General features: G+C 39.6%; 1 protein-coding gene across 2 annotated transcripts in view; it reads left to right on the top strand.

Annotated features, from left to right (window-relative positions):
* The window catches only part of ripk1l (receptor (TNFRSF)-interacting serine-threonine kinase 1, like), a 66469-nt gene that overhangs the window by 5403 nt on the left and 33266 nt on the right, over positions 1 to 27800 (top strand). The window contains exons 1-3 of one of the 2 annotated variants that reach the window (XM_052015606.1): positions 4272 to 4351; positions 21514 to 21713; positions 26656 to 26809. In XM_052015606.1, coding sequence (XP_051871566.1) covers positions 21562 to 21713; positions 26656 to 26809 — 306 coding nt within the window. In that variant the 5' untranslated portion in view covers positions 4272 to 4351; positions 21514 to 21561. Of the gene's footprint in view, positions 1 to 4271; positions 4352 to 21513; positions 21714 to 26655; positions 26810 to 27800 lie in introns of those variants that run through there. The other variant, XM_052015605.1, reaches the window with a different exon arrangement.

Raw genomic sequence — 27800 nt, 5'->3', positions numbered from 1 at the left:
CATGTTCATGGAGCTTTGTGCCACACTTCTTGAAAGCAGCAACTTGCCAAGGGTTCCTAGAAAGGGTGAAGGTTCTAAAGTTAGGACCACCATAGTGGAATGTTATTTTTAAAAAAAAAAGAGATGGAGAATGCTGACTTGAAGAGGAAAAAAAAAAGCAAAATATGAGGAGCACTGAGAGAGGAGCCAGTACAAGATAAGTGAATCCTTGGGTCTTATTAATCACTTTTGGGGTGGAGACAGATGGGTATCCAAAGTTGATGAAAAGTCATCAATCTGAAACATTTAAGAATTCCTCTTTCTACGAATGCTAGCTGACATTCTGAGTATTTGCAGCTGTCTGCATTTTTTATTTAAGAGGATTCATCCATGGCTATACAGAAAGATAAAGATGATTAAAGACTGAAAGGCTTGTAACCTTGCAAAAAATAGTGGCAGACATGAGGATTGACAGATCAAAACAAGTAAAGGATGACTGAAAAAGAATAGAATGAGGAATGTAAAAATAGTTTCTGGAAGTGAAAAGAAAGAGTAGCAAAAGTAAATGTTGGATCCCTGGAAACTAAAGCTGGGGAATGAGGAAGCAGTAAAGCGGTTAAACAAATATTTTGCATTTGTCTTCTCAGTAATAAAAAAATACACATACCAAAGATAGCAGGAAATAAGAGACAAAAATGGAGGAGCAGTTTATAACCTGAAATCACTAGAGGAAAAGTATTAAGCCTGTGATGCAAAATATATTGTAATGTAAGCCACATCTGGCATACTGGTAAGTCTGTCCAGCCCTCATTCACTGTCCTCAAAGCCTACCAGTTGTATGTGTTGGGTTTGGGTTGGGTATATCTTTGGGGTTGGGTCCAGCTGGGTCAGTTCAGTTCATTATAGTTTGGTAGAGTCTCTGTGCAAGCACTGTGAGGCGACTTCTCATACGACTGAATGAGGTCCCAGATGAATACTTTGCATCATTATTTACCAAGAAGAAGGATCTGGAGGATGGTGAGATCAGTGTGGAGCATGCTAATATGCTAGGGTATTTTGAGATAAAGGACGAGGTAGTGTTGGGTTTCTTGAAGAACATCAAGTCCCCAGGGCCTGGTGGGATATACCCCAGGTTATTGAGAGAGGCAAGAGGTGAGATTGCTGGGGCCTTCACCAAGTTCTTCATGTCCTCTCTTGCCACAGGCGAGGTCTCGGAGGACTGGTAAGTAGCTAATGTTGTTCTGTTATTCAAAAAGGGAAATAAAGAAACCAGTGAGCCTCAATTCAATGGCAGGGAAACTATTGGATAGGATCCTTAGGGATAGGATTTATGAGCATTTGGAAAACCATGGCCTAATTAGGGACAGTCAGCATGGCTTTGTGCTGGGCAAGTCATGTCTTATTAACTTGATTGAGTTTTTCAAGGAAGTGATGAAGGTGATTGATGAAGCTATGGATGTTGTCGATGGGACTTATTCTGGCTGGAGGTCTGTGACTACTGGCGTTCTGCAAGGATCCGTGTGGGACCTCAGTTGTTTGTGATTATATATAAATGACTTGGATGAAAACATGGATGGGTAGGTTAGTAAGTTCACAGACTGATACAAAGATTGGTGGCATTGTGGATAGTGTAGAAGATTGCCAAAGGATACAGCGGGATATAGATCAGTTGCAGATGTGGGTGGAGAAATGGCAGATGGAGTTTAATCTGGCCAAGTCTGAGGTGTTACTCTTTGGGAGATCAAATGTAAAGGGAAAGTACTCTGTTAATGGTAAGACCCTTAACAGAGTTACTATACAGAGAGATCTTGGAGTCCAGGTCCATAGCTCCTTGAAAGTGGCTGCACAGGTTGATAGGATGGTAAAGAAGGCATCTGGCATGTTTGCCTTTATTAGTCGAGGCACTGAGTTCAAGAATCAGGAAGTTATGTTGCAGCTTTATAGAACTCTGGTTAAGACTTATCTGGATGGAGGTGTACCAGGATGCTGTGTGGATTACAGGACGTGCTAGGTTGGACAAATCTATGTTGTTTTTCTCTGGAGCAGTGGAGGCTTAGGGGAAACCTGCTAGAAGTTTATAAGATTATGAGAGGCAGAGATAGAGTAGACAGCTGGCATCCTTTTCCCAGGGTTGAAATGTCTAATACTAGAGGGTATGCAATTACGGTGAGAAGGGGTAAATTGAAAGGAGATGAGTGGGGCAAGTTTTTTACATAGAGAGTGGTGGGTGCCTGGAATGTGCTGCCAGGGGTGGTAGTGGAGGCAAGTACAACAGATGTGTTTGAGAAACATGAATATGTAGAGAATGGAGGGATATGGACATTATGTAGGCAGAAGAGATTAGTTTTGTTAGGTGTTTAACTATTAGTTTAATTAGTTTGGCACAACATTGTGAGCCAAAGGGCCTGTTCTTGTGTTGTACTGTTCTATGTTCTACAACAGATCACATTTGGAGCAGGTGTATCCTATCAGGCATTGAGAGAAAGTGCTCTGAAAAGAACAGACAGATTAGAGGAGATGCAAATTCGATTCAGGAGCTATTGGATCACAAGCTGGCGAGTTGGGAGATGGGTTGCAGGAAGAAACACAGTTAAAAGTTTTGCATGGGAACAAAATTTTAAAATTTGGAAACACACAGACACCCTCCAGTGCTGGGTTGAGTGTCTGGGATGGAATTATGGACAATGGCATTTTTGAGTGTTTTATCTACAGCAATGGTAGAGTCACTTATGAAAAAGATTGTAAGTCCTCAGGCTCAAGTTGAGTTCAGAATGACTGTGATCAGGTTGGGTTTTAAGTTTATACCTGAGCTCTAAAGGTAACCTTATCTTTGCAGCAAAAAAATCTATTCACATCCATTGAAGGTATACAGGTTTTAAAGAGAGTAGATAGGTAGGGAAAGTAAATCAAAGCAGAATCAAAAACATAAGGAAAGGAAGGGGATAGCAAGCTGAGAAAAATGAATGGCAGATTACTTCTCATCAGTATTTACCAAAGAGAAGAATATGGAGAATAGAGAGATCAGGGAGGAGTATCCTGATACTTACTCTAGGGCATGTTGATATCAAGAAGAGGAGGTGTTGGGTCTTTTGAAGAACATTAAGATGCATAAATCCCCAGGGCCTAATGGGATCTATCCCAGGTTATTGAAAGAGGCAAGAGAGGAGAATGCTGGGGCCTTGACAGATCTTTGTATCCTTCTTTAGCCAGAGGCAAGGTCACAAAGGACTGGAGAATTGCCAATGTTTTTCCTTTCTTTAAGAAGGCCATAGGGACAAACTGGGAAATTACAGGTCAATGGGCCTTACATTAGGGGTAGAGAAATTATTGGAGAAGATTCATAGGGATAGGATTTACTCATATCTGGAAAAGCATGGACCTTTTGGGGATAGTCGGCATGGATTAGTCAGGATGAGGTCATGTCTTACAATCTTGATTGAGTTCTTGTAAAGAGGTGATGAGCTTGGGCAGTGGATGTTGTTTACATGGACTTTAGTAAAGCATTCAACATGATCCCCCATGGTAGGCCGATCCAGAAGATTAAGGCCCATGGAGTCCATGGAGACTTGGTAGATTGGATTCCAAATTGACTTGGCCATGGAAGACAGGGTAGTGGTGCAGGGGTGTTATTCTGACAGAAAATCTGTGCCCAGTGGTATTCTGCAGGGATCAGAAATGCTGGAAGAACTTGGCCAGTCAAGCAGCATCTGTGAAAAAGTAAGCCAGTTAACATTTCAGGTCATGGACCCTTCAGAGGATGGATCCTAGACCGTAATGGTTTTCCTTTCCACAGATGCTGCTGGACAGGCTGAGTACTTCAAGCATTTTGTTTTTGTTATTGTTTTTCACACATTCCAGCATCTGCAGTTTTATTTGTTTTTCTCCACGAGTCTATGTTGCTCGAGTTGCTATCTACAGCATTTTTTTGGATTAAGTAAATCCGTTCATCGTGTGCATTTTTTAATACTTGCCCCAAGCCGTGGTACAAAAAAGGGAACTGGTAGGTCAAAAACCCGACCACTCCGGTTACTATCAACTTTTATAAGAACTGCGAACAAGTAGTTTAGAGACCATTTCCTAATCTCATGTACTCTTTCACGAACTCGTGCATCTCCGAAATGAACGCCATTATCACCCTAGACCTGACTTTTAGAAGTGCAATATATTTATTTTATTAATTTAGTGCTGGAAATACATACTTAGTGAGAGGGCGGGAGATGGAGGATCAGGCGCCGGCGGGTTGAGCGGGGAGAGGCGGGACTGAAATGCAAGGGGATTTCCGAGGGCGGGGCAAATTGTTGTGAAGTTTGTGAAGAACCGAATTGGGACTGAGTCCGGAAGTAATTTAGTGAAACCGAGTCGGTGGGGACAGGTAAGGCCGGGGTCGGGGATCATGATCTGTCGGGCGGAGTTGCGGACGTGCCGAGATTCCCGCTCGCGGGGTCCGATTGTGCTAATGTCCCGCCGCTCGATGCTTTTCCGGTATAGGGATGGCGACCGAGAGTGAAAGAGAGCACAGCCAGCTTCTGGCTACAGGAAGCGACAGTGGTGTCAGGGATCGTAGTTCACACTTGGGGAAGCCACCAGGCACACGTACACGCACATACAGGCAGGCGCGCGCACACACACACACACACACCAGGCGCCCGCGCGCGCATACACGCATGCCAGATGCATGTGCACACATACACACCCTAGACACACCAGTGTATATACACACACACCAGACAGACATGTACTCATACCAGATGCATGTGCACACAGACACACACACCCCAGACACACAGGCCTGCACACATACCAGATAAACACACACCAGGTGCACACACACCAGACGTGTACATGAGACGCACAGGCACACACACCAGATAAACACACACCAGGTGCACACACACCAGACGTGTACATGAGACGCACAGGCACACACACCAGACACACACTCCCACCCTAATCTCCCAATTTGGGTCTGTTCTCCCCCACCTCTGTAATTCCCACATTTGAGGTTAGACCCCACCATCTCTTACCCATAGAGTTGGGGGTCAACCCAATCTCCTATAGTGGGGTGGGGGGGGGCGCGATCTGCCACTTTGAGTGGCCACTACTCACCTGAGGATCAAACTGGGTGGTCAAAAAGTTAATGGTATCAAGGAGCAGAAGGTGTTGTTGTAGACCTGATTAAAGTGAAGTAAAGATCAAAGATGTTGGGGAAGCAACCAGAGAGGATGGTATTAGGAGACACATTTTAAAGTAATTTGTGAGTATTTAGTTGTTGGGTATTGAGAAGCAAAGGATATAGTTGAAGAGAGTTCTCGTTTATCAAAAATAAGGCATGGGGGAGGGGTGGAAATAAATAGTTGCTCACTAGGAAACTTTAAAATTCTTTGTCTCATCTCTTGAGTTCATTACTTTCTATTTTTGTAATTCTCAAAAATTCATGGCAAAGTAGATGGGAGTTAATGCTTCCTCTGGCTAGGATGTCAAGAACTGGGTGACACAGAATAAGGAATCGAATATTCAGGACAGAAATTATGCCCAGGGGGTACTGAATCTTAGAATTTTCTATCCATGAGGACTGTGATGGCTCAGTTGCTCAGTGTATTCAAGTTGGAGATGGACTGATTTTTAGGGGTTATGGGAATCAAGGAAGTTGAGATTAGTTCAGGAAAGTTGCACCAATATGAAAGATCAGCTGTTAGTAGAATGGCTGTGTAGGCACGAGTGGCCTAATGACCGACTACTGCTATGAGTTATGTAATTCCAGGTATGTTTTTGCTCTTCTGATTCTGAGCTGCTGATTTATTGTGATGAGCACAAAAAATTCAAACTTAATTGAGGGAGAAAAGAACTGAATAAACCAAATGGAGACAAAGATGCTAGAATAAGTGGGGATAGTAGAGAAGATAGGGATATAATGTATCAGGAGGTTAAAAATGTATAAAATGACCAACCAGTACATTATTATTATAATCACATTTTTGTGCATATACAAAATGCATCCAGAGCAGGTCACTGGAGTTTTAACTTGAAATGATTAACTACATGCTCACTTTAGTACAGAAGACTTGTACTCCACACTAAGTTTGTTGCCATGCTAATTTGATACAGTAACAGTGATCCAAAATGTGGAAAATTGCCCGTGTATGTCTTGTCCACAAAAAAGGATAAATCAAATACCTACTACCTACTGCTCAATTAGTTTACTTTCTTTTTCAATCTTTTTATTGAATTTCAAATTAATTCAAATTAATATACATAACATTAGTGATTTATACATATGGTGCGAAGAGATCGGGATAACAATAATAACAGTTAATATATATACTCACAAGGAGTCAAATATATAATCTGGACCTCCCGCTCTCTTGCTAAGTGAGCATGATACAAAAAAATTGAAAAGAAATTTAATAATATGAAAAGAGAATCCCCAAATCAAAATAAAAATAAACAAAAGCAAACCAAAAACTTCAAAAAAAAAACTGGACTGATATTTCTTCGGTTTTTAAAAAAAACATTATTATGTCGTTAGCTCCGCTCCTCTGTATTCAAAGGTTATTGAAAGGGATTCGAGAAAGGTCTGCTTATATCATATGGAAATACTGAATAAATGGACTCCAGACTTCCTCAAATTTAAGCAAAGGATCAACAGTACCACTCCTAATTTTTTCTAAGTTTAAACATGTTATTGTTTGAAAAAACCATTGAAATGTGGTAGGAGGTATAGGATCCTTCCATTTAAATAGAATGGATCTCTTGGCCATTAATTTAACAAAAGCAATTATACGACAAGCAGAAGCAGATAAATGGCCAGAATCCATCATTGGTAACCCAAAAATTGTAGTAATAGGATGGGGTTGTAAATCAATATTCAATACAGTTGAAATAATATTAAAAATGTCTTTCCAATATTTTTCTAAAAGAGGACAGGACCAAAACATATATGTCAGGGAAGTCACCTCCGAATTACATCTGTCACATATAGGATTTATATGGTGATAAAAACGGGCTAACTTGTCCTTAGACATATGGGTCCTGTGAACCACCTTAAACTGTATCAAGGAGTGTCTAGCACACATTGAAGATGTATTAGCTAATTGGAGAATTTTCTTCCATGTCTCTGTAGGTAAAAGTATCTGGAGTTCTCTTTCCCATTCATTCTTAATTTTATCAAGTGTCTCTAGACGTATTTTCATAATCAGATCATAAATTATTGCTCTCAAGCCTTCTGATAAGGATTAAAACCTAAAATTTTTTCCATAATTTCAATTTTGTATGGTATCAGAAAAGAAGGTGAAATAACTTTTAAAAAATTTCTAATCTGTAAATATTGGGGAAAAAAATGTGATCTAGGCAAATTGTATTTATTAGACAGCTGTTCAAAAGACAAAAAACAGTTATCAATGAATAAATCATGAAAGCATGTTATTCCCTTCATTTTCCATAAAGAAAAAGCTAAATCAGTTCTGGATAGTTGAAAGAAAAAAATTGGATTGGATAGGACTTGATAAAATGAATTTATTCAATCCAAAAAATGTATGAAATTGAAACCATATTCGTATTGTATGTTTAACTATTGGGTTAGTCATTTGTTTACTCAATTTAGTAAGTGCAAAAGGGGTTGAGGCTCCTCAAATAGAAGCTAATGAAAATCCTTGCATGGACTCATACTCAAGATACACCCATCGAGGGCATTGAATTACATCTAAATCTTGTGCCCAGAAAATTAAATATCTAATATTAATTGCCCAATAGTAAAATCTAAAGTTAGGCAAAACCATACCACCACCCTTTTTAAATTTTGTAAATAATTTCTTACTTAACCTTGGGTTTTTATTCTGCCATATATATGAAAGAATTTTAGAATCAATAGTATCGAAAAAGGATTTCGAGATGAAAGTTGGAACCGCCTGAAGTAAATACAAAAATTTTGGTAAAATATTCATCTTAACTGCATTAATTCAGCATGGGGACCATTTAGTAAACAATTGTTTAACGTGATCAATTAAAGGTAAATAGCTAACTTTGAATAAGTCCTTGTGCTTCTTGGTAATTTTAACGTCCAGATATGTAAAATAATCAGTCACTAATCTAAATGGTAATTGCCTATAAATTGGGACTTGCATATTTAATGAGAAAAGTTCACTCTTATTGAGATTTAATCTATAACCAGAAAAAACACTAAACTGAGCAAGCAGTGATAATACTGCAGGGATAGATTTCTCCAGGTTAGAGATATAGAGTAACAGGTCATCTGCATATAGTGATATCTTATGGGTCCCCTTTCCACGAGTGATACCAAATATGTTAGAAGAGTCCCGAAAGGCAATTGCCAAGGGTTCCAAGGCAATATCAAATAATAAAGCCCTTAAAGGGCAGCCTAGTGCCTCGAAAAAGCCTGAAAAAGGGGGATCTCTGATTATTAGTAAGTATTGAAGCCATAGGTGTATGGTAAATCACTTTAATCGCGGATATAAAATTTGGGCTAAAATTAAATTTCTCAAGCGTGTTGAATAAATATTCCCATTCGACTCTATCAAACGCCTTCTCAGCATCTAGCGAGATAACACATTCTGGAATTGTAGATGAAGGGGTATATACAATATTCATTAACCTCCTAATATTAAAATGCAAATAACGATTCTTAATAAATCCTGTCTGGTCATCAGAAATAATTTGTGGAAGTACCTTTTCTAGTCTAGAAGCCAATATTTTGGAAAAAATTTTGGAATCCACATTCAATAGAGAATTAGGTCTGTAAGATGCACATTCAGTGGGATCTTTATCCTTTTTAAGAATTAAAGAGAGAGTTGCTTCATAAAAGGATTGTGGTAATTTACCTACTGATAGGGCATCTTTAAAAATTTTACCTAACCAGGAAGAGAGAAGATCAGAAAAGGATTTTAAAAATTCAACTGTATACCCAGCGGGACCGGGTATTTTACCCAAATTCATTGAAGAAATTGCTTTCTTTATTTCTTCCTCCGAAATGAGTACATCTAATATTAAATGTTCATTAAGTGATAATTTCGGAGTTTTCAAGTTCCTTAAAAATTCATGCATTGATGTAGAATCCTCAGGAAATTCTAATTCATATAAAGAAGTATAAAATTCTTGAAAAGATTTATTAATTTGATCATGGTCCTCTGTGTAATTACCATCTTGTTTACGAACTTTAATAATCTGACGTTTAGTTGAAGCAGCTTTCAGTTGGTTGGCCAACAATTTACCAGATTTATCACCATGTATATAAAACTGACTCCTAGTTTTGAGTAATTGATTTTCAATTGGAAATGTTAATAATAAACTGTGTTGTAATTGAAGTTAAGTTCTCTTTTTATAGAGCTCCAAATTATGAGCATCAGAGTATTTTTTTATCGATTTCTTTAATCTTATCAGCCAATATACGTAATTCATTATTAGTTCATTTTTTCAATCCAGTAGAGTATGAAATAATTTGACCACTGATATAAGCTTTAAAGGTATCCCATAATATCACACTGGAAATTTCTTCCATAAAATTAGTTGAGAAAAAAAAGGAAATCTGTTCTTTAATAAAATGAACAAAGTCTAAATCCTGCAATAGAGAAGGATTGAGTCGCCATTGTCTGGCACCAGAGGGTACGTCTGCTAATTTAATTGATAGTTTCAATGGCACATGATCAGAAATGGCAATTGCATCATACTTACAGTCAATAACAAATGGAGCTAATGGAGAGTCAATAAAAAAGTAATCAATCCTAGAGTAGTTGTGATAGACATGAGAAAAGAATGAAAACTCTTTATCATATGAGTGTAGAAATCTCCAAACTTCTAAAATTCCGGAATCAACTAAGAAGGCATTAATAAAGAGAGCGGATTTGTTTGGAAGTATGTGATTCGACACAGATCTATCTATTGAAGGGTTTAAACAACAATTGAAACCTCCACCCATAATCAAGGTATATTTGTTTAAATTAGGAAAAGATGCAAATAAATGTTTAAAAAACTTGGGATGATCAACATTAGGTGCATAAACATTAACCATAACAACTTTTTTGTTATGAATTAAGCCAGTAATTAATAAAAATCTACCATTCGGGTCTGAAATTGTTTCATGATGAGCAAATGAAATTGAGGAGTCTATACAAATAGAGACTCCTTCACCTTTGCTTGTGAATTAGAATGAAACTGTTGACCCCTCCAAAATCTAAAAAAGCGCTGATTATCCTCTCTCCTAATATGAGTCTCCTGCGCAAAAATAATCTGAGCGTTCAGTCTATGAAAAACTTTAAAAATCTTCTTGCGCTTAATTGGATTATTTGAACTGTTCATATTCCATGAAACAAAATTAATCACCTTATACATTTTAATAGACTAAAAACATATGGTATGTAAAGGGTTAACCTTACTGCACAGGAAACTCATTAACAGGAAGAGGAAAAAGTTCACAGAGGAGCCGGATATGATGACAATTCAGGCATATTTGTAGTTTATCAGTCCAGAGGAAGAAAACAACTAACCAAAAAACAGCCCCACCCCCGCCCACCAAAGCCTGAAAACTGGCCAATAGATAGCCAGAATGCTACCCGCTAAATTCCTTAACCCCACCTCTTTTGGTGGCAAATCACCAAGTTAAAAGGAATGCAAGACACCACCGATAGTCAAAACATGAGGGTACAAGTACCCAAAGCAGAATTTCGAAATGTAAACACGCTTGCTGAAAAAGTTCTACACAGTCAAAAATACTGACCATCGACATTTAAAAAATACAATCTTACTATTATTTCAAAAGAAAAAAAAGCAATCAGTCACTCAGATTTTTAATTATTACCAAAACAAACCATTAAAAATATTAAAGTAAAATAATAAAAGGAAAAAAAGTATTGTTAAATAGAAATATGGTAAGCATCCATGTTCCAGACCCAAGCACGGAAGTGTTAACAAAGGGCAGGAAAATATCTCCGGACTTAAAAAAACATTCAAATCTGTAAGTTAATTATTACCTAGTAGACCAAATAGGTATAAAAATCAAAGAATAGCACGTTTCTTAACCATGTGAAGTCAAAAGTTAATCTTTGATAAATTCTTCAGCTTCCTTGATGGAATTAAACCATCGGCGTGATTTGTCGAGGAGTACAATCCTCAGACGAGCTGGGATCAATAATGCAGGTTGATAGTTCCCTTGATAAAGTCGTGACATAATTGGTTTGTAATGCAGTCTCTCTTTCATAACTTGTGGGCTGTAATCTTCAACCAGACGAAACTTCCAATCTTTATATTGGGTCATTCCTCAACGACGAGCGATTCGAATCAAATGCTCTTTAGTACTCACATAGTGAAATTTCAATATTACTGGCCATGGTTTTTGCTCTGCCGGCGGTTTTGGTCTTAACGCTCGATGAGCACGATCAAGTATAGGACGTACAGAAAAAACTTCAGAGCCAAACATATCCATCAGAAGTTTAGAAAAAATTTCGATAGAATTACCAGTTTCAGCGTCTTCGGGAAGGCTAATAATCCTCAAATTGTTTCTCCGACTGCGGCTTTCTAAATCAATAATCCTCTGTCTTTGCTGTTCCAGTCTTTGGACGGTCGCAGTTAAATCTTTTTCCAGTAAGCTCAGTTTACGATCTCTCTCTTTGCCAGCTTCATCCAGTTCAGCAATTAATTGCTGTTGTTTAACACTCTCCTGTATGAGTGTTGCTTGTCTGTCTTCAATCTCCTTTAACAGCGTTTCCAAAGTGGCAAGTCTCTGATCAAGCTTTTTATCCAGTTTAGAAATAGCTTCCAAAATAAGTTGAGGGTCTCCATTACTCTTGCTATCAGCTGCAGCTTTAGCCCTGGTGTTCATTTCTGGCAATTAAAAATCAAGATCAGTCTTATAAAAGTCTTATTAAGGGGTGGTGTACAAGAAATTAAAAGGTGAGTGGAGCAGTGCCAAGATGCGACCTACTCCATCTAGCCACCAAGAGAGTCCCCAATTAGTGTACTTTCAATCAAAAGGTACTTGCTCAATGATGCCCAATTCATCAGGACCACTCGAGACCCAATCTCACCATCAATACTGTTTTGCTGCAAGAGCAAATCAGAGGCTGGGTATACTATGAAGAGTAAGCCTTCCCCCTAACTTGTCAAAGCCTTTCGACTATCTACAAAGGTCAAGACAGGAATATGATGAGTGCAGATCCAACAATACCCAGAAAGCTCAACTCCATCCTGAACAAAGCAGTCAGCTTAGCTGGCATCCAGTCCAGCACCCTAACCATTCATCCCCTCCACTACCAGTGCACTGCGGCTGCAAATGCATTGTAGTTGTTCATTAGATATTCCAATACTACATCCCAAACCCACAATACTAATCATGGAAAAGGAATGGGAACACTCCCACCTGCAAGTTCCCTTCTAAGTCGCACACCATCCTGTCTTGGAAACATATTGCTATTCCTTCATTGGTGTTGGGGACAATAAGCTTGAATTTTCAACCTTGGTTTCCAACATCTAACCAGGTTCTTTGCTGTAAACCGGCAAGGTTTTGATGTGGCTGGAGCATCAGTTGTGGTAGTCACTTGAACCTGGCAACAACAATTAGAATGTGCTCAGGATACACATATTAGAACAAATAGTTGTGTAAGTGTGCTTGCATCTGGAATATGAGTGATGCAAGCAAACATTCAGTGGGGCAAAGACTGGAAAATAAACATTTCTGGATAATCAAATCACTTCTTACAGAACATGTAAAGGCAGAATAAAGTGTGAGAGCTAAGAAAGGATGAAAGAAAATATGAATGTTAAATATTAAACACTTTTCACCATAATATTGAGATGTCAAATGTCCTTGAATTTGCATAAGATACCAATTCAGTTTAAACAATGCTTTCAAGGAATGTAAAAACTCTAAATAAAACATGTAATAATTTTTTTAAATATCCAGTTTAACACACTTGTGTATCTGCACATTAATTAATAGATTTCATTGCCACCCAGTAAATTTAGTAGATTCAAGAAATAATTGTGCAATTCCTAGCTCTATTGAGATTTTGTGGACACGTACTTGGGACTGAGAGAGAAAGAAATTGACCAGATTTGCTTAGATAAATATAGGGATATAGATTAACTTTTGTATTATTGTGAATTTTTTTTCCCCATATCCTGCCTTCTCAATGCAGTAGTTTCGTTTCCTTCATGGACTGAAGTTTTTGAAATACTGAGAAAATGTGCTTTAAAGCAAAAAGTTGATGGTTTAACTTTTCAGTTTAACCCATATTCTTGGAATTTTTTTTTGATATATAAATTGAGTTATGGAAAGCAGTTTAGCCAATATTCTTGACTTTTTTTTAATTAAGAATTGCATTATGGAAGGAATTTGATAAAGTCAATGTTAGTAACAAAATTATAGAAACAAATTAGTGCAGATGAATAAGTAAAATTGGGTTAATGTGATATAAGAATAGAAAATGGAAGAAGTCAGCAGGTCAGGCAGCATTTGTGGAAAGAGAGTTAATATTTCAGGTGAGGAGCCCTTCATCGGACCTGAGAAAGAGAGAAACACATTAGTCTAGGCATGGGAGGGCGATGGGTGGATCAAAGGGAAATTTTTGATAGAGTGAAATCCATGTGGCATGTGGGATCAGATTATGCTCCTATAGCTGTGTAATTTGTTAGTAATGGGACATGCCCAGAGGCCAGACAATGCACAAAGAGGAAAGGAAAAGGGGATGGCAGGCAAAACTGTTTTTTAAATAGACAGCAAGAAAGAGCATGTTATCAAAAGTTGGAGAATGAGATATTGAATCTGGAAGGCTGCAATGTGCCCATATGGAAGATGAGGCATTTTTCCTCGAGCTTGCATTGGGTCTTGTCAAAACATTGCAGGAGGTCACAGACAGAGAGAGCAGAGTGGAAGCAGGTGAATCAGAGGTGAAGCTTATTGGTTACTGCAGACTCTTAACAGAAAATGAAACTGATTTTTCATTCCTTCAAGTTTTTTATTGCTGTGGTTTTGTAAAGTTGCTTTATAATCTGTTTGCCACTTTTGATTGTGTGAGACTGATAACAGGATTTTGCCATCAAACTAAAGTAAATGAAGGAGAAACCACAAAAACCAGGAGAAAAGTTTAATATACATCATTATCCACATCTAGAAAGAGGAATATATATCAGCTGACTGTGATAATTATAGAGAGGTCTCCCTGCTATCTGCCACAAGAAAAGTGACTGCCAGGATCCTCCTCAATTGCTTCCTCCTATTCGCTGAAGAGTTGCTCCCAGAATCTCAGTCTGGATTCTGTCCATCTGGAGACACAGTGGACATGATATTCACCTTGCCTCAATTCAAGAAAAAATGCAGGGAGAAGTAGCAATTGCTATATGTGGCCTTTTTTTGACCTCTCTACAGCCTTTCATCATCCAGGAGGGGACTGTGGAAAATTCTTCTCAAATTTGGCTGCCAACTGAAATTCATCTCCACCTTATGTTTGCTTCATGATAGCGTGCAAGCCATGATCCTAACCAATGAATCTACAACAGAGCCAATCTCAGTACAGACTGGTGTAAAAACAAACATACAACTTTTCCCCAACATATCATTAAATCCTTTTTGACAATTTGCTGCAATTTGCCTCCAATTGACTTTCTGAAGGTAAGGAGCTAATCATCAGAACTAATGGGAAACTGTTCTAGCTACAGTGACTGCACTGAGAATCTCTGTAGCCACTGTCAACTCATTCACTGAAGCATACGAGGATGGACACTGACCGTCTGCAAGGCAACTGTCCTCTACCAACCTACTGTTACTGTACGACACTAAACTCCAACAGTGAAGCTTGACAACAGGAACCTGGAAGATGCTGACCACTTCACATACACTGGGATCCATGGGCAGGGTCAGCGTGTATTGCCTCTCCATAATTTCCCTCAGGAAGGTGGTGAGGACTGAGCTGCTTGAGTTGCTGCAGTTTGTCTAGTAAAAGTAACTTCCACAGTGGCATTAAAGAGTTGGATACTAAGTCAAAAAGCATTAGCAATATATTTGCAAGTCACAATTACCAGATCAAGACTAAAGGCAAGTGATGGTCTGATGATATCCAAATTGAGGTTCAAATAGTTTTGTAAATAGAATCCTATCTGAGTTCACTACTATAACAATTTTCATTTATGTTAAAAATGTGTTTTAAAACCTATCAAGACACTTACAGGAGTATTGTCAAACAAAGTTAGTTTTTGACCCACTAAAAGAGATCTTGGGTCATGTGACCACAAGCCTGGTCAAAAAGAGAGGTTTTAAGGAGCATCTTAAAGGAGGATTGAAGATTAGTGAAGTAATTCCAGAGCTTTGGTCTCAACGGCTGAAGGCACAACCAGTGATGAATTAAATTTGGCGTGTGTGCAAAAGACCAGAAATTGAAGAGCACAGGAGGGTTAGAAAATAAGAAAATAGGAACATGAATAGGCCACTTGGCTTCTCAAGCCTCCCCTACGATTCGACATATAATCATGGCTTATCCACCCCTAGCCTCCCCTCCTCTTCTATACCAGTCACCAGTCACCATAGTCCTCAATTTTCAAAAAATTATATTACTCCATTTTAAGTATTTACAGTGAGCTAGCCTTCACAATCCTCTGGTCTAGAGAATTCTAGAGATTAGCCACCGTCTGCAAGAAGTAATTTCGACATACCTCAGTTTTAAATGACCATTCACTAATCTTTTAACTGTGTCCCCTCATTCAAGATTCTCCCACTAATCGAAACATCTCAACATCCACCCTGTCATGCCCCCTCAGGATCTTGTCTGTTGCAATAGGGTAATCCCTCATTCTTCTAAACTCCACAGAATGAATCTAACTTCTCTAGCCAGTAGTGATAGGACAGCCCTCTCATCCCAGGAATTAGCTTGGTGAATCTCACTTGGACTGCCTCCAAAGTCAGTATATCCTTTCTTAAATAAGGCGATCAAAACTGTACACAATACTCCAAATGTAGCCTCACCAGTATCCTGTACAACTGTGCAGTATAGAGCTGGAGGAGATTACAGACAAAAGAAGGGGTGAGAACAAGGAAGGATTTGAAAACCAAGGTTGAGGATTCTTCTGTTTTAAGTTCCCCATTTATCTCATGCTTGCCATGCTCGTTGAAGTTCTCTGCTTCCCATTTGGTATTAGCAATTCTACTATTAGTTCCTCTATTTCTCAGCTGCCATGGATGTGCAATACCAAACCATCAACATCTGGATGACTACAGGTTTATATCGCCATATTTTTTCCCAAGATTATATTGCTTAGTGTTGCCAGGCTTAAAAAATCTAACTGGGAATTCAGAAGAAACCTCTTCCACAAAGAGGGCAAGAATGTGGAGCTTGCTGCCATAAGAAGAGGTTGAAATAAATAATATTCATTTGAAGATTGAAATGGTGTGTAAAACTGATCCTTTCTACTGATGTCTGGCTTGTACTGAAAGAGAAACTTACCTCTAATGTGTTTGCAATGAAAATATTCATTTGCAGATTTTCTTTCAGTTTAAGTATTGACATTGCACCAAACATTGCAGTTTTGTTAAACTTGGTGAACGTACAGCAAGGTTTTGAAAGAACAAATTTCACTTTATTCTTTCTATTAAGGCAGGAAGGAGCTGAGCTCCTGGAATATGAGCTGCAATTTTACCATTATTACTAACTATGCCTGGACACAGAACATACGGTGAAATCTGAGAGGTCATACAGTTTTAAACAGAAAATTTCCTCCAAGGGAATAAAATATATCTGTAATATTTGTAGTTTTTCTAGTTCTAATAATGAAGGCTTTTCTAGTCTACATTAATGAAATAATATTGTTTCTAAAATGAAACCTTTAGGATGAATGCCTTGGATATAAATCTCCAGGCAATGGTTTCACAAGTTAAGTTGTGCCATAAGACAAGATAAAATATCTTTATTAGTCACGTGTACATCGAAACACACAGTGAAATACATCTTTTTGCATAGTGTTCTGGGGGCAGCCTGCAAGTGTCGCCACGCTTCCAGCACCAACATAGCAGCTCACAACTTCCTAACCTGTACATCTTTTTTTTGGAATGTGGGAGGAAACCGGAGCACCTGGAGGAAACCCACGCAGACACAGGGAGAACGTACAAACTCCTTACCAACAGCAGCCGGAACTGAACCTGGGTTGTTGGTGCTGTAAAGCGTTACGCTAACCGCTACACTACCGTGCCTGCCCTCCCGCTACACTACCATGCCTGCCAGGAGATCTGATGTGAGACATATTAATAGCTGGCCAGCAACTCCTGATCGCTGGATAAAGGGTCAGCTGCCCCCATGGGTTCAGAGACTCTTTATTCATTATCTGAGATTTGGTCATCATTTGTATGGCCGGCATTTACTGTGCTTCCCTAGCTGCCCTTGAGAAGGTGCTGGTGAGCTGCCTTTCTTGAACTGCTGTAGTGAAGGTATTCCCACAGTGCAGTTGGTTAAGTAGTTCCAGGATTTAGACCCAGCATCAATGAAGATTAATATTTGCAAGTTACTTCCAAATTAATATTTGGTAGTGGTATTCCCAACCATTCTTGCCTTTCTCGATGATAGATGTTACAGATTTTAAGCTGCTGTTGGAGTAGCCTAGGTGAATAACAACAGGCGCATTTTTGCATGGTATACACTGCAGCCCCACTGGTAGCGGGAATGAATGGTATCTCATCCATTGGCCTGAACATTCAACTGGGCTGCTTTGTCCTGGATGGTGTCAAGTTTCTTGATTGTTCAAGGAACAACATTCCTGACTTGTGCCTTGTAGATGGTGGATAGCTCTAGAATGTCGAGAGGTCATTCACTTGCCACAGGATATCCAGTCTCTGATCAGCTCTTGTAGCCAAGGTATTTATGACATGGCCAGGATGTTGATGGTGATTAGGCCATGGAAATGTCATGGAATATCAAGAGTAGGTGGTTAGACGGTCTCTCTTATTGAAGATGATCAGTGTCTGGTCCTTCTGTGATATGAATGTTCCATGCCACTTTATCAGCCCAGGTCCTGTTGTATGCATGAGCTGCTTCATTTGCTGAGGATTGTGAATGGAATTAATATCATGCAATCATCAATGAACATCCCCACTTCTGACCTCATCATGAAAGGAAGGTCATTGATGAATCAACTGGAGATGATTGGGCTAAGGACACTGCCCTGAAGAATTCCTACAATGGCGTCCTGGGGCTAGGATGATTGACCTCCAGTGCCCATTTTTCTTTGTGCAAGGTATGACACTGACCACAAGATGTTCACATCCCAGTGGGTGGTGGGGTTGGAGTACTGGTGGCAAGACTAGCTCATTCTTTATAGCAAAACCCACTTGACAGTGTTGGTGTGGCTCTTCTGGTTTGCTCTTCAGAGGAAGGAGTACCCATTGCTTTGTTCTTTGACCTGGCCATCTCCTCCTCAGGGCAGCACTGTTAACATAAGAACATGCCAAAGCGTCTGAGTTCCCAGGTTATGATAGCAGAGCGACATTCAGATCTGTCACTATTGGGATTGTTCTGATGTTCCAGGTCCCAGACTACATGTTGAGGATTAGAAGAAGCCTGTCATGATTTCTTTCAACGTGGGATGACCATTGTACACCAGCTACCATGTAGACTAGACAGAGCAAGGTCTTGGCCTAGTGGCTGAGAAGTCCAAGATGCCTGGAGTCAATGCTCTGCTGCATGGGTATTAGCATTACAAAAAGGTAGATGTATGCATAGGTGCCTGAGAACATGTACTCAATCCCTGCACACACACATCCCTGCTTGCCCCCTCCTTCCTTTCGTGCGCCAAGCACCTAACCTCCCCCTGCTCCTGGTCGTTTGCTCTTCTCCTTTCTTCCCTATGCCCTTCCTTACTCTCCAACCCTGAGGAAAGACCTCAGGTGCCATTACTAAGTGGTATTTTCTTAACAAAAAGCCGTCTAGGCATCAATCTTTCTTGAGATTGATGCCACAGCTTCTGGTTACCAGGTGGGCACCATGATGGACCTCAGTGCTGCTTGGATGGCAGTGCAGGGGAACAAAGCTAGCCCACAGTGGGAAAGTTGGACTGGGATTTGAGTTGGGGCCTTGGTCCCTCTGCCCCCCCCCCCCCCCCAACCTGGCCCCATGCGGCAGCTTCTCAGACCATGGTCTAGAAAGGGGTGATAGGGACCGAGCTCTTTTCCTGAATGTGGTAACTATGGAAGAGTCTAGCAAAGGGAAAGTCATTGTCCTGGTCTTCCTCAACCACCCTCCTCTCCCCCACCTGGCTGAAGAAATGCTCCCTGGCTCAGTGTGGATTCTGCCATCTAGAGGCAAAGTCAATATGATCTTAACAGGACAACAACTCCAAGGGAAATGGAGGAAGTAACATCAACCATTGTATTTTGACCTTTGACCTCTCAAAAACCATCAATCTGGTAGGACTGTGGAGCTTTCTTCTCAAATTTGTCTGCCCACAGAAATTCATCCCCATCGTATGTATGCTGCATGATAGTTTGCAATCCAACGAGTCCACAACAGACCCAACATCAGTGCAGAGAGGTGTCAAGTGAGGCTGTGTCATCACCCCTACACTTCCCTCATTCTTCGTCTCAGCAGTGCCTCCAGCATTTTCTACAGAAGTAGAGCCTACAGATCAAAAGGAGAAACTGTTCAATCTCCATCTCCTCCACTCGAGAGCCAAGGTTACTCTAATTTCTTTCATCAAGCTTCAGTATGCATATGATACTTACTTGGAAGCTAGGCTCCATTGTCGAGTTGTTCACTAAAGTACACAGCACTGAACATCCACAAAAGTCCTCTCCTGACTTGCGCCCTCTGAAAAGCATTGCCTTCTGATTATAAAGATACATGACCACACCCTGGAAAACATGGACCGCTTTCTGTTTCTCAGGAGTTACCTCCTCAATGAAGATGGATATTGATGATGAAATTCACTATCACCTTCAGTGGAACGGTGCATCCTTTGGCTTTCTGAAGCAAGGAGAGTTGGAGGATCAGGACCTCAAAGCTGGCATGAAGCTCATGGTCTAGTGATTTTAGCTAAGTACAAGCAGGCACCTTAGAATACTGGAAAGTTCCCACCAATGCTGTGTGTGTAGCACCCCCAGTCCACTGGTAGGATTAGCAAACTAATGTCAGTTACAAGGTCAACATCCTCAGCATTGAGGCACTAATACATCTGTGATGGGTAGGCTACACCTACGTGCTCAAAAGAGAGAAGTAGTATTGGCATGGTTTTGATAACCTGCCCTGAACCATCTTAAACTGCTTCACCAATGGCCTTTCTTCTATCATAAGGTCAGAGAGGGATGTTTGTTGATCATTCCACAATTCCATTTGGAACTCTTCAGAAGATGGACCAACCTATATTTGAGTGCAGCAAGACCCAGACATCCTTTAAGCATGGGCTAATAAGTGTTAAGTAGCATTCATGCCACAGAAGTGCCAAGCAATGACCAGTTCCAGCAAGAGTGCGCATAACCATTTACCCTTGACTTTCAATGGTATTATCTATAATCAACAGATGCCACCCCCCCCCCCCCCCAACAACAACAGCAATGACCAAAAACTCAACTGGACCAGCCGCTTAATACTATCCCTACCAGGTCAGAGGCTGGTTATCCTGAATTGCCTCCTGACGTCCCAAAGCCTTTCCAGCATCTCAGTGGGTCAGGCAGCATTTATAGAGGGAAATGGACAGTCAAGGTTTCTGGTCAACATCCTACATCTGGACAGTCGTCCAGATGAAGGGTCTCAGTCCAAAACCTCAACTGTCCATTTTGCTCTACAGATGCTGCCTGACCCACTGTGCCTCCAGCAATTTGTTTCTTGCTCCAGATTCCAGTATCTGCAGTCCATTGTGTCTCCTTTCCAGCATCTACAAGATACAAGTCTGCAGTATGATAGAATACTCTGCGCTGTATGCGTGCAGCTCATCACCATTCAGGATAAATCACCCTGCTTGTTTGGCACCCCATTAACTGCCCTAACCGCTCATTCCCTCCACCACATGTGCTCCATAGCTGCAGTGTGTTTTGTGCCATTTGCAAAATACATTGCAGTTACCTGGCAAGGCTACCCGATAGCCCCTTCATAACCCTAGCCTTTACTACCAAAGGCATCAGGCACATACGAATGTCATCACCTGGAGGTTCCCTCCAAGTCATGTGTCATCCTGATTTGGAAATATATCTCTGGTTCCTTCGTTGTCAGAGGGTCTAAATTTAGAATCTCCCTTCACCAAAAGTACTGCAGATGTTCCAGAAAGTGGCTCACCACCACCTCAAGGGCATTTTAGGGTTGGGCCATAATTGCCGGCCTTGGCAGCAACACCCAGATGTCAATAAGTACATTTTATCATGCTGCAGTAATTTGAAGGAAGAGTGGCCTTCGACTGCCATATAATCTATAATCTAGTAGGGGTAATGTGTAAGATATATCATCTTTTTGGGAAAAAAAAGATGCATGTGTTGGATTCTGGGAATGTTTTGGATGATTTGAGACGCCAATGTGTTTTAATCGGTAATATTGCATGTGGATTGATTTCTCTATCTTGTAATAGGTGCTGCAAAACTAACTAGCTGTAAGGAAAAACCCGGTTGGAACAATTATGTCTTTGGATGACATCCACATTGATTCCAAAGAACTGATTGAGAAACATCCTATGGATGGTGGAGGATTTGGAATGGTTTCATTATGCCACAGGAAAAATCATGGACTCGTTGTTTTAAAAACAGTATATACAGGACCACAGCGAATGGAGTAAGTGCAACATAGCTTATTCTGTGCAAAGTTCTTTACCTTTTCAAGAATGGTCATAATAGTCAGAAAATAGTATATATTTTTTCAAAATTCAGGAATTCCCATGATTGTATATAAACAAGTTTTTTTCAGAGAGTTTTCCAATGTTGGGTGCTTGCCAAAAGCTTGCATTCCTATCTATCCAACCCAAGGATTACTGGTGTTTCCTATAGTGGGTTATTCAGTAGCTTTGGGTTGCTGCCCTGCTCGGTTTAACATTGGGCATCCAATTCCATGGATATTCTGGTTATCCTTAGGGATCAGCAGCAAGACTGCACCAATTCTAATTAAGGATCATTAGAGTAGAAGTTTACAAGTTTTTCATTTGAGGCCAGACACTTGAATGGATGGAATGGGGGAGGACGGAGGTGGGGGGAGTGAATTTTTGGCTGAAACAGGCAACTGTAAATCAAAAGCTAGTTTTACATCCCTCCTAATTTTCACTTGATGTCAACACAAGCTGTTGATGTAATATTTCCAGCTTTTTATTAACAAAGACAACATTATCCCCGCAATTGTCTCTAAAACATCCTACCATAGGATATATCCTTTTGAGACAAGTTTTATCTTATATATGCACATGTCTTGATACAGCTTGCTAGCTGAGTATTAGAAATCAGAACCTTGGAAATTCTTGTTGTATCCTTGAATTACTGATGTTAACTATGCACTTAAAAAAAAGCTTACTGCAATGAACCATGGAAAAACTGTGGATCTGTGTGGATTATGTCCAGACTGCAGTTTCATTAGCAAGGCCACATTAATAAAATCACATTCAATATTCTAATCAAAATTGGGAAACCTGGAATCCTAAATAATAACTTGCTTTTATACTTTTGTCCAAAAATATTACCAGAACTTGTTAATACCATAATGAATAGCAGATTTGTATTGTTATAACATTTACCATATTCTGTTCATTAAGTCTCTTTGTAATGAATTATAGAATGTTTACACTAAGATGGTCTTGATGTTAGGTACATTCGATCTTTGACTGGTTTTAGATATATTTGGTGTTTGTTTGCCTTTTTGTACATCTATTTGGGTGGCACAATGGCACAGCAAGTAGTGCTACTACCTCACAGCTCCAGTGACCACTAATTTGCACATTCTCTTTTTGACCATGTGGGTTTCCTCTGGGTCCTCTTGTTTTCTCCCATGTTACAGAGACGTGCAGGTTGATAGTCTAAATTGCTCTGTGTGTAGATGACTGGTAAAATCATGGGAGAGCTGGTGGAAATGTGGGGAGAATAAAAAATGTGATTAGTGTAAGTAGGTGTTTGGTGGTCTCTGTGGGCCAAAGGGCCTGTTTCTATGCTAATTGTGTTTTGTTATTCAAGATTATGATTTCTTTTGTAATTTTCCTTTCCCTAAATTATGGATAAAGCAGCGTCTGGAGATCATGGCTTTAACTTTTTCTTCTACCTCTATTCAGCCTGTTACTGGTCATTCCACTGACCAGTTGTTCAGGTAGTCAAGTGCTATCACTAAGATGAGCTCACTTACTTGGGTATCTATTTGGGATTTGTTATTGTTTGAGTCCATGCTGTGTCCTTTCTGCTTATCACTATCTGCTGCAAAACTGTTAAATGATGTATAACCTTAACATATTTGGCTGTCAGATCCTCCTTCCTCCATCAACTCTCTTGTTATTTGCAGCATTTGCACACTAGCAAACAGGTGAATGTCACGGAATGCCATAACATCTTCCTCAGAAGTTAAGGCAACTAGAGGAAAGTAGTCTAAGCACCTCAAGGCGCTAACTTTGTACCATCTCAAAAAACCCTGAAGTAGGTGACAAGCAGAACTTGCAGCATTTATACATTTAATTGAAATCAATTACAGGGCTCCCATGCTATGGTTAGTTTGGAATGTCGTCTGTTTGTTTGCTCCACAGGTGTTAAGTAGGTAGTGAGATTCAGCCCAATGTTCATTATAACATTGTCTGAGTGGGTTTGGAGATCTTCTGAATACACTTTTGCTGATACTCAGGAGTTGATGTCAAGCATTTAATACATGGCTGAAATATAGATACTGCCCACTGTTTTCACATTAGTAACGCAGATGATTTTTCTTTTAAACAAACTACTTAAACCATATTGAGAGAACCAACCTCACGTGCAAATGCCTGTGGTCTGGTCAGGACTCATGTTTCTTAGGATAAATTAAATCTAGCCCTTTTTGTAGAAGTAATTTTATTATACTTCCCGTTCTGTATTTCCTGCAGGCTGTACCTGTTTCCTCTAGACTCCTTTTTCTTTGTGACAATGTAATGATATGACCAACCTCATTCTAAGCAAGACACTATTCCTTCACATTGTTATGTTAGATTAGGCAAATGGGAAAGATGTGACTCTAGCCTATTTTAGGAATTGTCTGAACATAAAACATAAAGCAGCACAGCAAAGGAACAGGCCCTTAAGCCCACCATGTCTACACCAACCAAGATGCCAACCCACCTAATTCCATCTGCCTGTGCCTGGTTTGTATCCCTCTATTCCCTGCCTGTTCATGTGTCTTAAATGATTCTTAAACGTTGCTGTTATATCTGCTTTTACCATCTTCCCAGTCAGTACATTCCAGGTACCATTCTCTGTGTAAAAAGAAAAAAACTTCTCGCATATTTCCTTTAAACTTCCCCCTCTCAAATTAAAGCTAAGCCTTTTAGTATTTGACATTTCCATCCTGGGAAAAAGACTCTGACTACCTACTCTATCTATGCCTCTCATAGTTTTATATACTTTTCAGGTCACCCGTCATCCTCCAACGCTCCAGTGAAAACAATCCAGGTTTGTCCAAACTCTCCTTGTAGGTAATACTCTATAACCCTGGTAACATCATGGTGAACCTTTTCTGCACCCTTTCAAAAGCCTCCGCATTCTTCCTGTAATGCAGTAACCAGAACTGCTCACAATACTCCAAAATGTGGCCTAACCACAGTTTTATACAGCTGTAACATGACTTCCTAACTTTTATACTCAGTGCTCCAACAATGAAGGCAAGTATGCAAAATGCCTTTTTTACCACCCTATGCATTTGTATTGCCACTTTCAGGGAGCTATGGACTTGCACCCCAAAATCCCTCTGTACTTCAATGATCCTGAGGATGCTGCCATTTACTCTATAATTTATACATTTGACCTTCCAAAGTGTAACACCTCACACTTGTCTGGATTAAACTCCATCTGTCATTTCTCTGTCCAAGTTTCCAACTGATCTATATCCCACTTTATCCTTTGACAACCTTCCTCACTATCCACAACTCCACCAGTTTTTGTGTCACCTGTAGAGGTACTAATCAGACCACCTACATTTTCATCCAGATCATATATGCACTAATCCTTGTGGAACACATGGTCATAGATCTCCAGTCAGAGAAACATCCCTCTACCACTACCCTCTGTCTTTCATGACTAAGCCAATTTTGCATCTAACTAATCAATTCACCGTGGACCCAATATGATTTAATCTTCTGGACCAGCCTTGTCAAATGCCTTACTAAAGTCCATGTAGACAACATTCATTGCCCTACTATCATCAATCATCTTCGTCACTTCCTCAAAAAGCCCAAGTTTGTAAGACGTGACTTCCCCCGCACAAAGCCATGCTGACTATTCGTAATGTCCATGTTTTTCCAGATGGGAGCAAATCCTGTCCCTAAGAATCTTCTCCAGTACTTTCCCTACTACTGATGTAAGGCTCATTGACCTATAATTTCCTGGTTTGACCCTGTTGCCCTTCTTAAACAAAGGAACAACATTGGCTATTCTCCAGTCTTTTAGGACCTTGCCTCTGGCTAAAGGGGATACAAAGATCTCTGTCAAGACTCTGGCAATCCCCTTTCTTTCTTCTTTCAATAACCTGGGATAGATCCCATCAGGCTCTGGGGACTTATCCACCTTAACGTTTTTCAAGAGACCCATCACCTCCTCCTCCTTAATATCAGCATGCCCTAGAATATCAACATACCCCTCCCTAATCTCACCATCATCCATGCCCTTCTCCTTGGTGAATACCAATGCAAAGTACTCACTTAGAAACTCGCCCACTTTCTCTGACTCCAGGTATAGATTTCCTTGTTTGTCCTTGAGTGGACCTACCCTTTCCCTAGCTACCCTCTTACTTTTAATATATGTATAAAATGCCTGGCGATTCCCCTTAATTCTACTCCCCAAGGATATTTCATGGCGCCTTTTAGCCCTTCTAATTCCTTGTCTGAGTTCTTTCCTGCTTCCTTTATATTCCTCAAGGGCCTTGTCCAATTTTAGCTTCTTAAACGTTGCATGTGCTTCATTTTTCTTTTTGACTAAACTTACAATATAACTTGTCATCCAGGGTTCCAAAACCTTGCCATCCTTTCATCTTGTTAGTCTTTGTCTGTTTTTGTCAGACAATAGGCTATATGGAAGTTACACATTTCATTTTGTAGAAAAAATGTTTTAGGATGAATGAACAACTTCGATTGTTCGCATTTCAGCATTTTAAAGCACATTGGAATGTTTCACTCAATAATTAAATAAAACCTGCTGCCAGAATAGTACCAACTGATTATGAATTTGAATGCTTAGAATTCACAGAGTAGTGTTTTGTCAAGAATTATACCAATGGTTGTTACAGAAGTGCTACAGCCCAGAATAGTGTAATATTGACTGTAAATAATAAAAACCATCTTCCATTTGAGAAATAATATGTGTCAAACTACAGAAAAAGTCAGAAGTCTCAATACAAATGTTTCTGTAATCATCATCAAGTTTGGTTCTCAAATTTAAAAAAAAATCTATTTGTACTATGTTAGGAAATTATATAAAAACACACAGTATTTAGAACTATCAATGATCTTGCACACCTGCCAGTTTAAGTGTGGAAGTTCAAGTAATTTTAATTCAGTTTTTCCATTTTGCAGATATAATGGATCACTCCTCGAGGAAGGTAAAATGATGCATAAATTGAATCATGATCGGGTAATAAAGTTGATTGGAGTTATTTTAGAAGATGGGAATTATTCACTTGTCATGGAGTTCATGGAGAATGGAAACCTGCTGCAGCTTTTAAAGAGTGTAAGTGTTGAATGAGTCGTTTGTCATGTTGAGAAGGGTATATATCATAAACATATAATGAGACCATAAATTCCTTTACCTTAAAAATTTGCACACATTATAATACATGCATTATGTATTGTGCAAGATGCCAGGTAGCATCTATTATCTAATGATCTATGTATCTACCATCTGCCTTTGCAGATGTAGGTAAGCAAAGTCATGACAGGTTTAGATGAGGTAAATAGAAGGAGGTTCCCATTAGCAGATGGTTTGAGGACTAGGGATAATAGTACAATGTTACATGGTGATTTGAGAGGAGAAAAGTTTCATGCAGAGAATGTTTATGATCTGCATTCATTGCCTGGAAAGTTGGTGGTAATGAAGGCAATCAGAGCTTTCAAAGATAATCTGGATAGGCACTTGAGGGGAGAGGGGAAAGTGGAAAATGGGCTGAATGCACTCATTCTATATCTATGATTCTGTGATTCTTTTAACAGTTTTCAAACCTGAATAATTGTCAGGTTCCTTGCATTGTTGATTTTTTTGGTATATATTGTAAAATCGGTTAACAAGTCTTTAATTATTTCCATTGTCTGGCAGAGCAGCATTAAATGGCTGCATTTTTTTTTGCAAACCCCTAATCCTTAGTTTCAGAATCTTGTGGGTGCTGATAATAGTGAATCTACCTGCCCCAGGTAAAATTAACATAGGTCTAAGGTTCCCATCCTATATTGTGTAGTATCGAAGTAGCTGGTGTCTTTACATACTGACCAAAACAAGTTGCATCTTAAGTGATAGTACTAAAGAAATATTTTAAATACTGTATGAAATCACTGGCAGGCAAACTATTTCTACTCTTAGAGGCCCTCTAGTGTGCTGCATTTCATTTAAATAAACTGTACACATCTGAGTAATGTTTGCTCCTGGGATAAATGATTACATGCCAACACTTGGTCTCTATCGAATTATACACTTGCCTTTTTTCAGTGAATTCTTAGGACTAGAAATA

This window comes from Pristis pectinata, chromosome 5 (assembly GCF_009764475.1).
Source record: "Pristis pectinata isolate sPriPec2 chromosome 5, sPriPec2.1.pri, whole genome shotgun sequence".
NCBI classification, from domain to species: Eukaryota; Metazoa; Chordata; class Chondrichthyes; order Rhinopristiformes; family Pristidae; genus Pristis; species Pristis pectinata.
The sequence above is the reverse complement of the archived record's forward strand: the minus strand, read 5'-3'. Positions and strand labels throughout refer to the sequence as shown.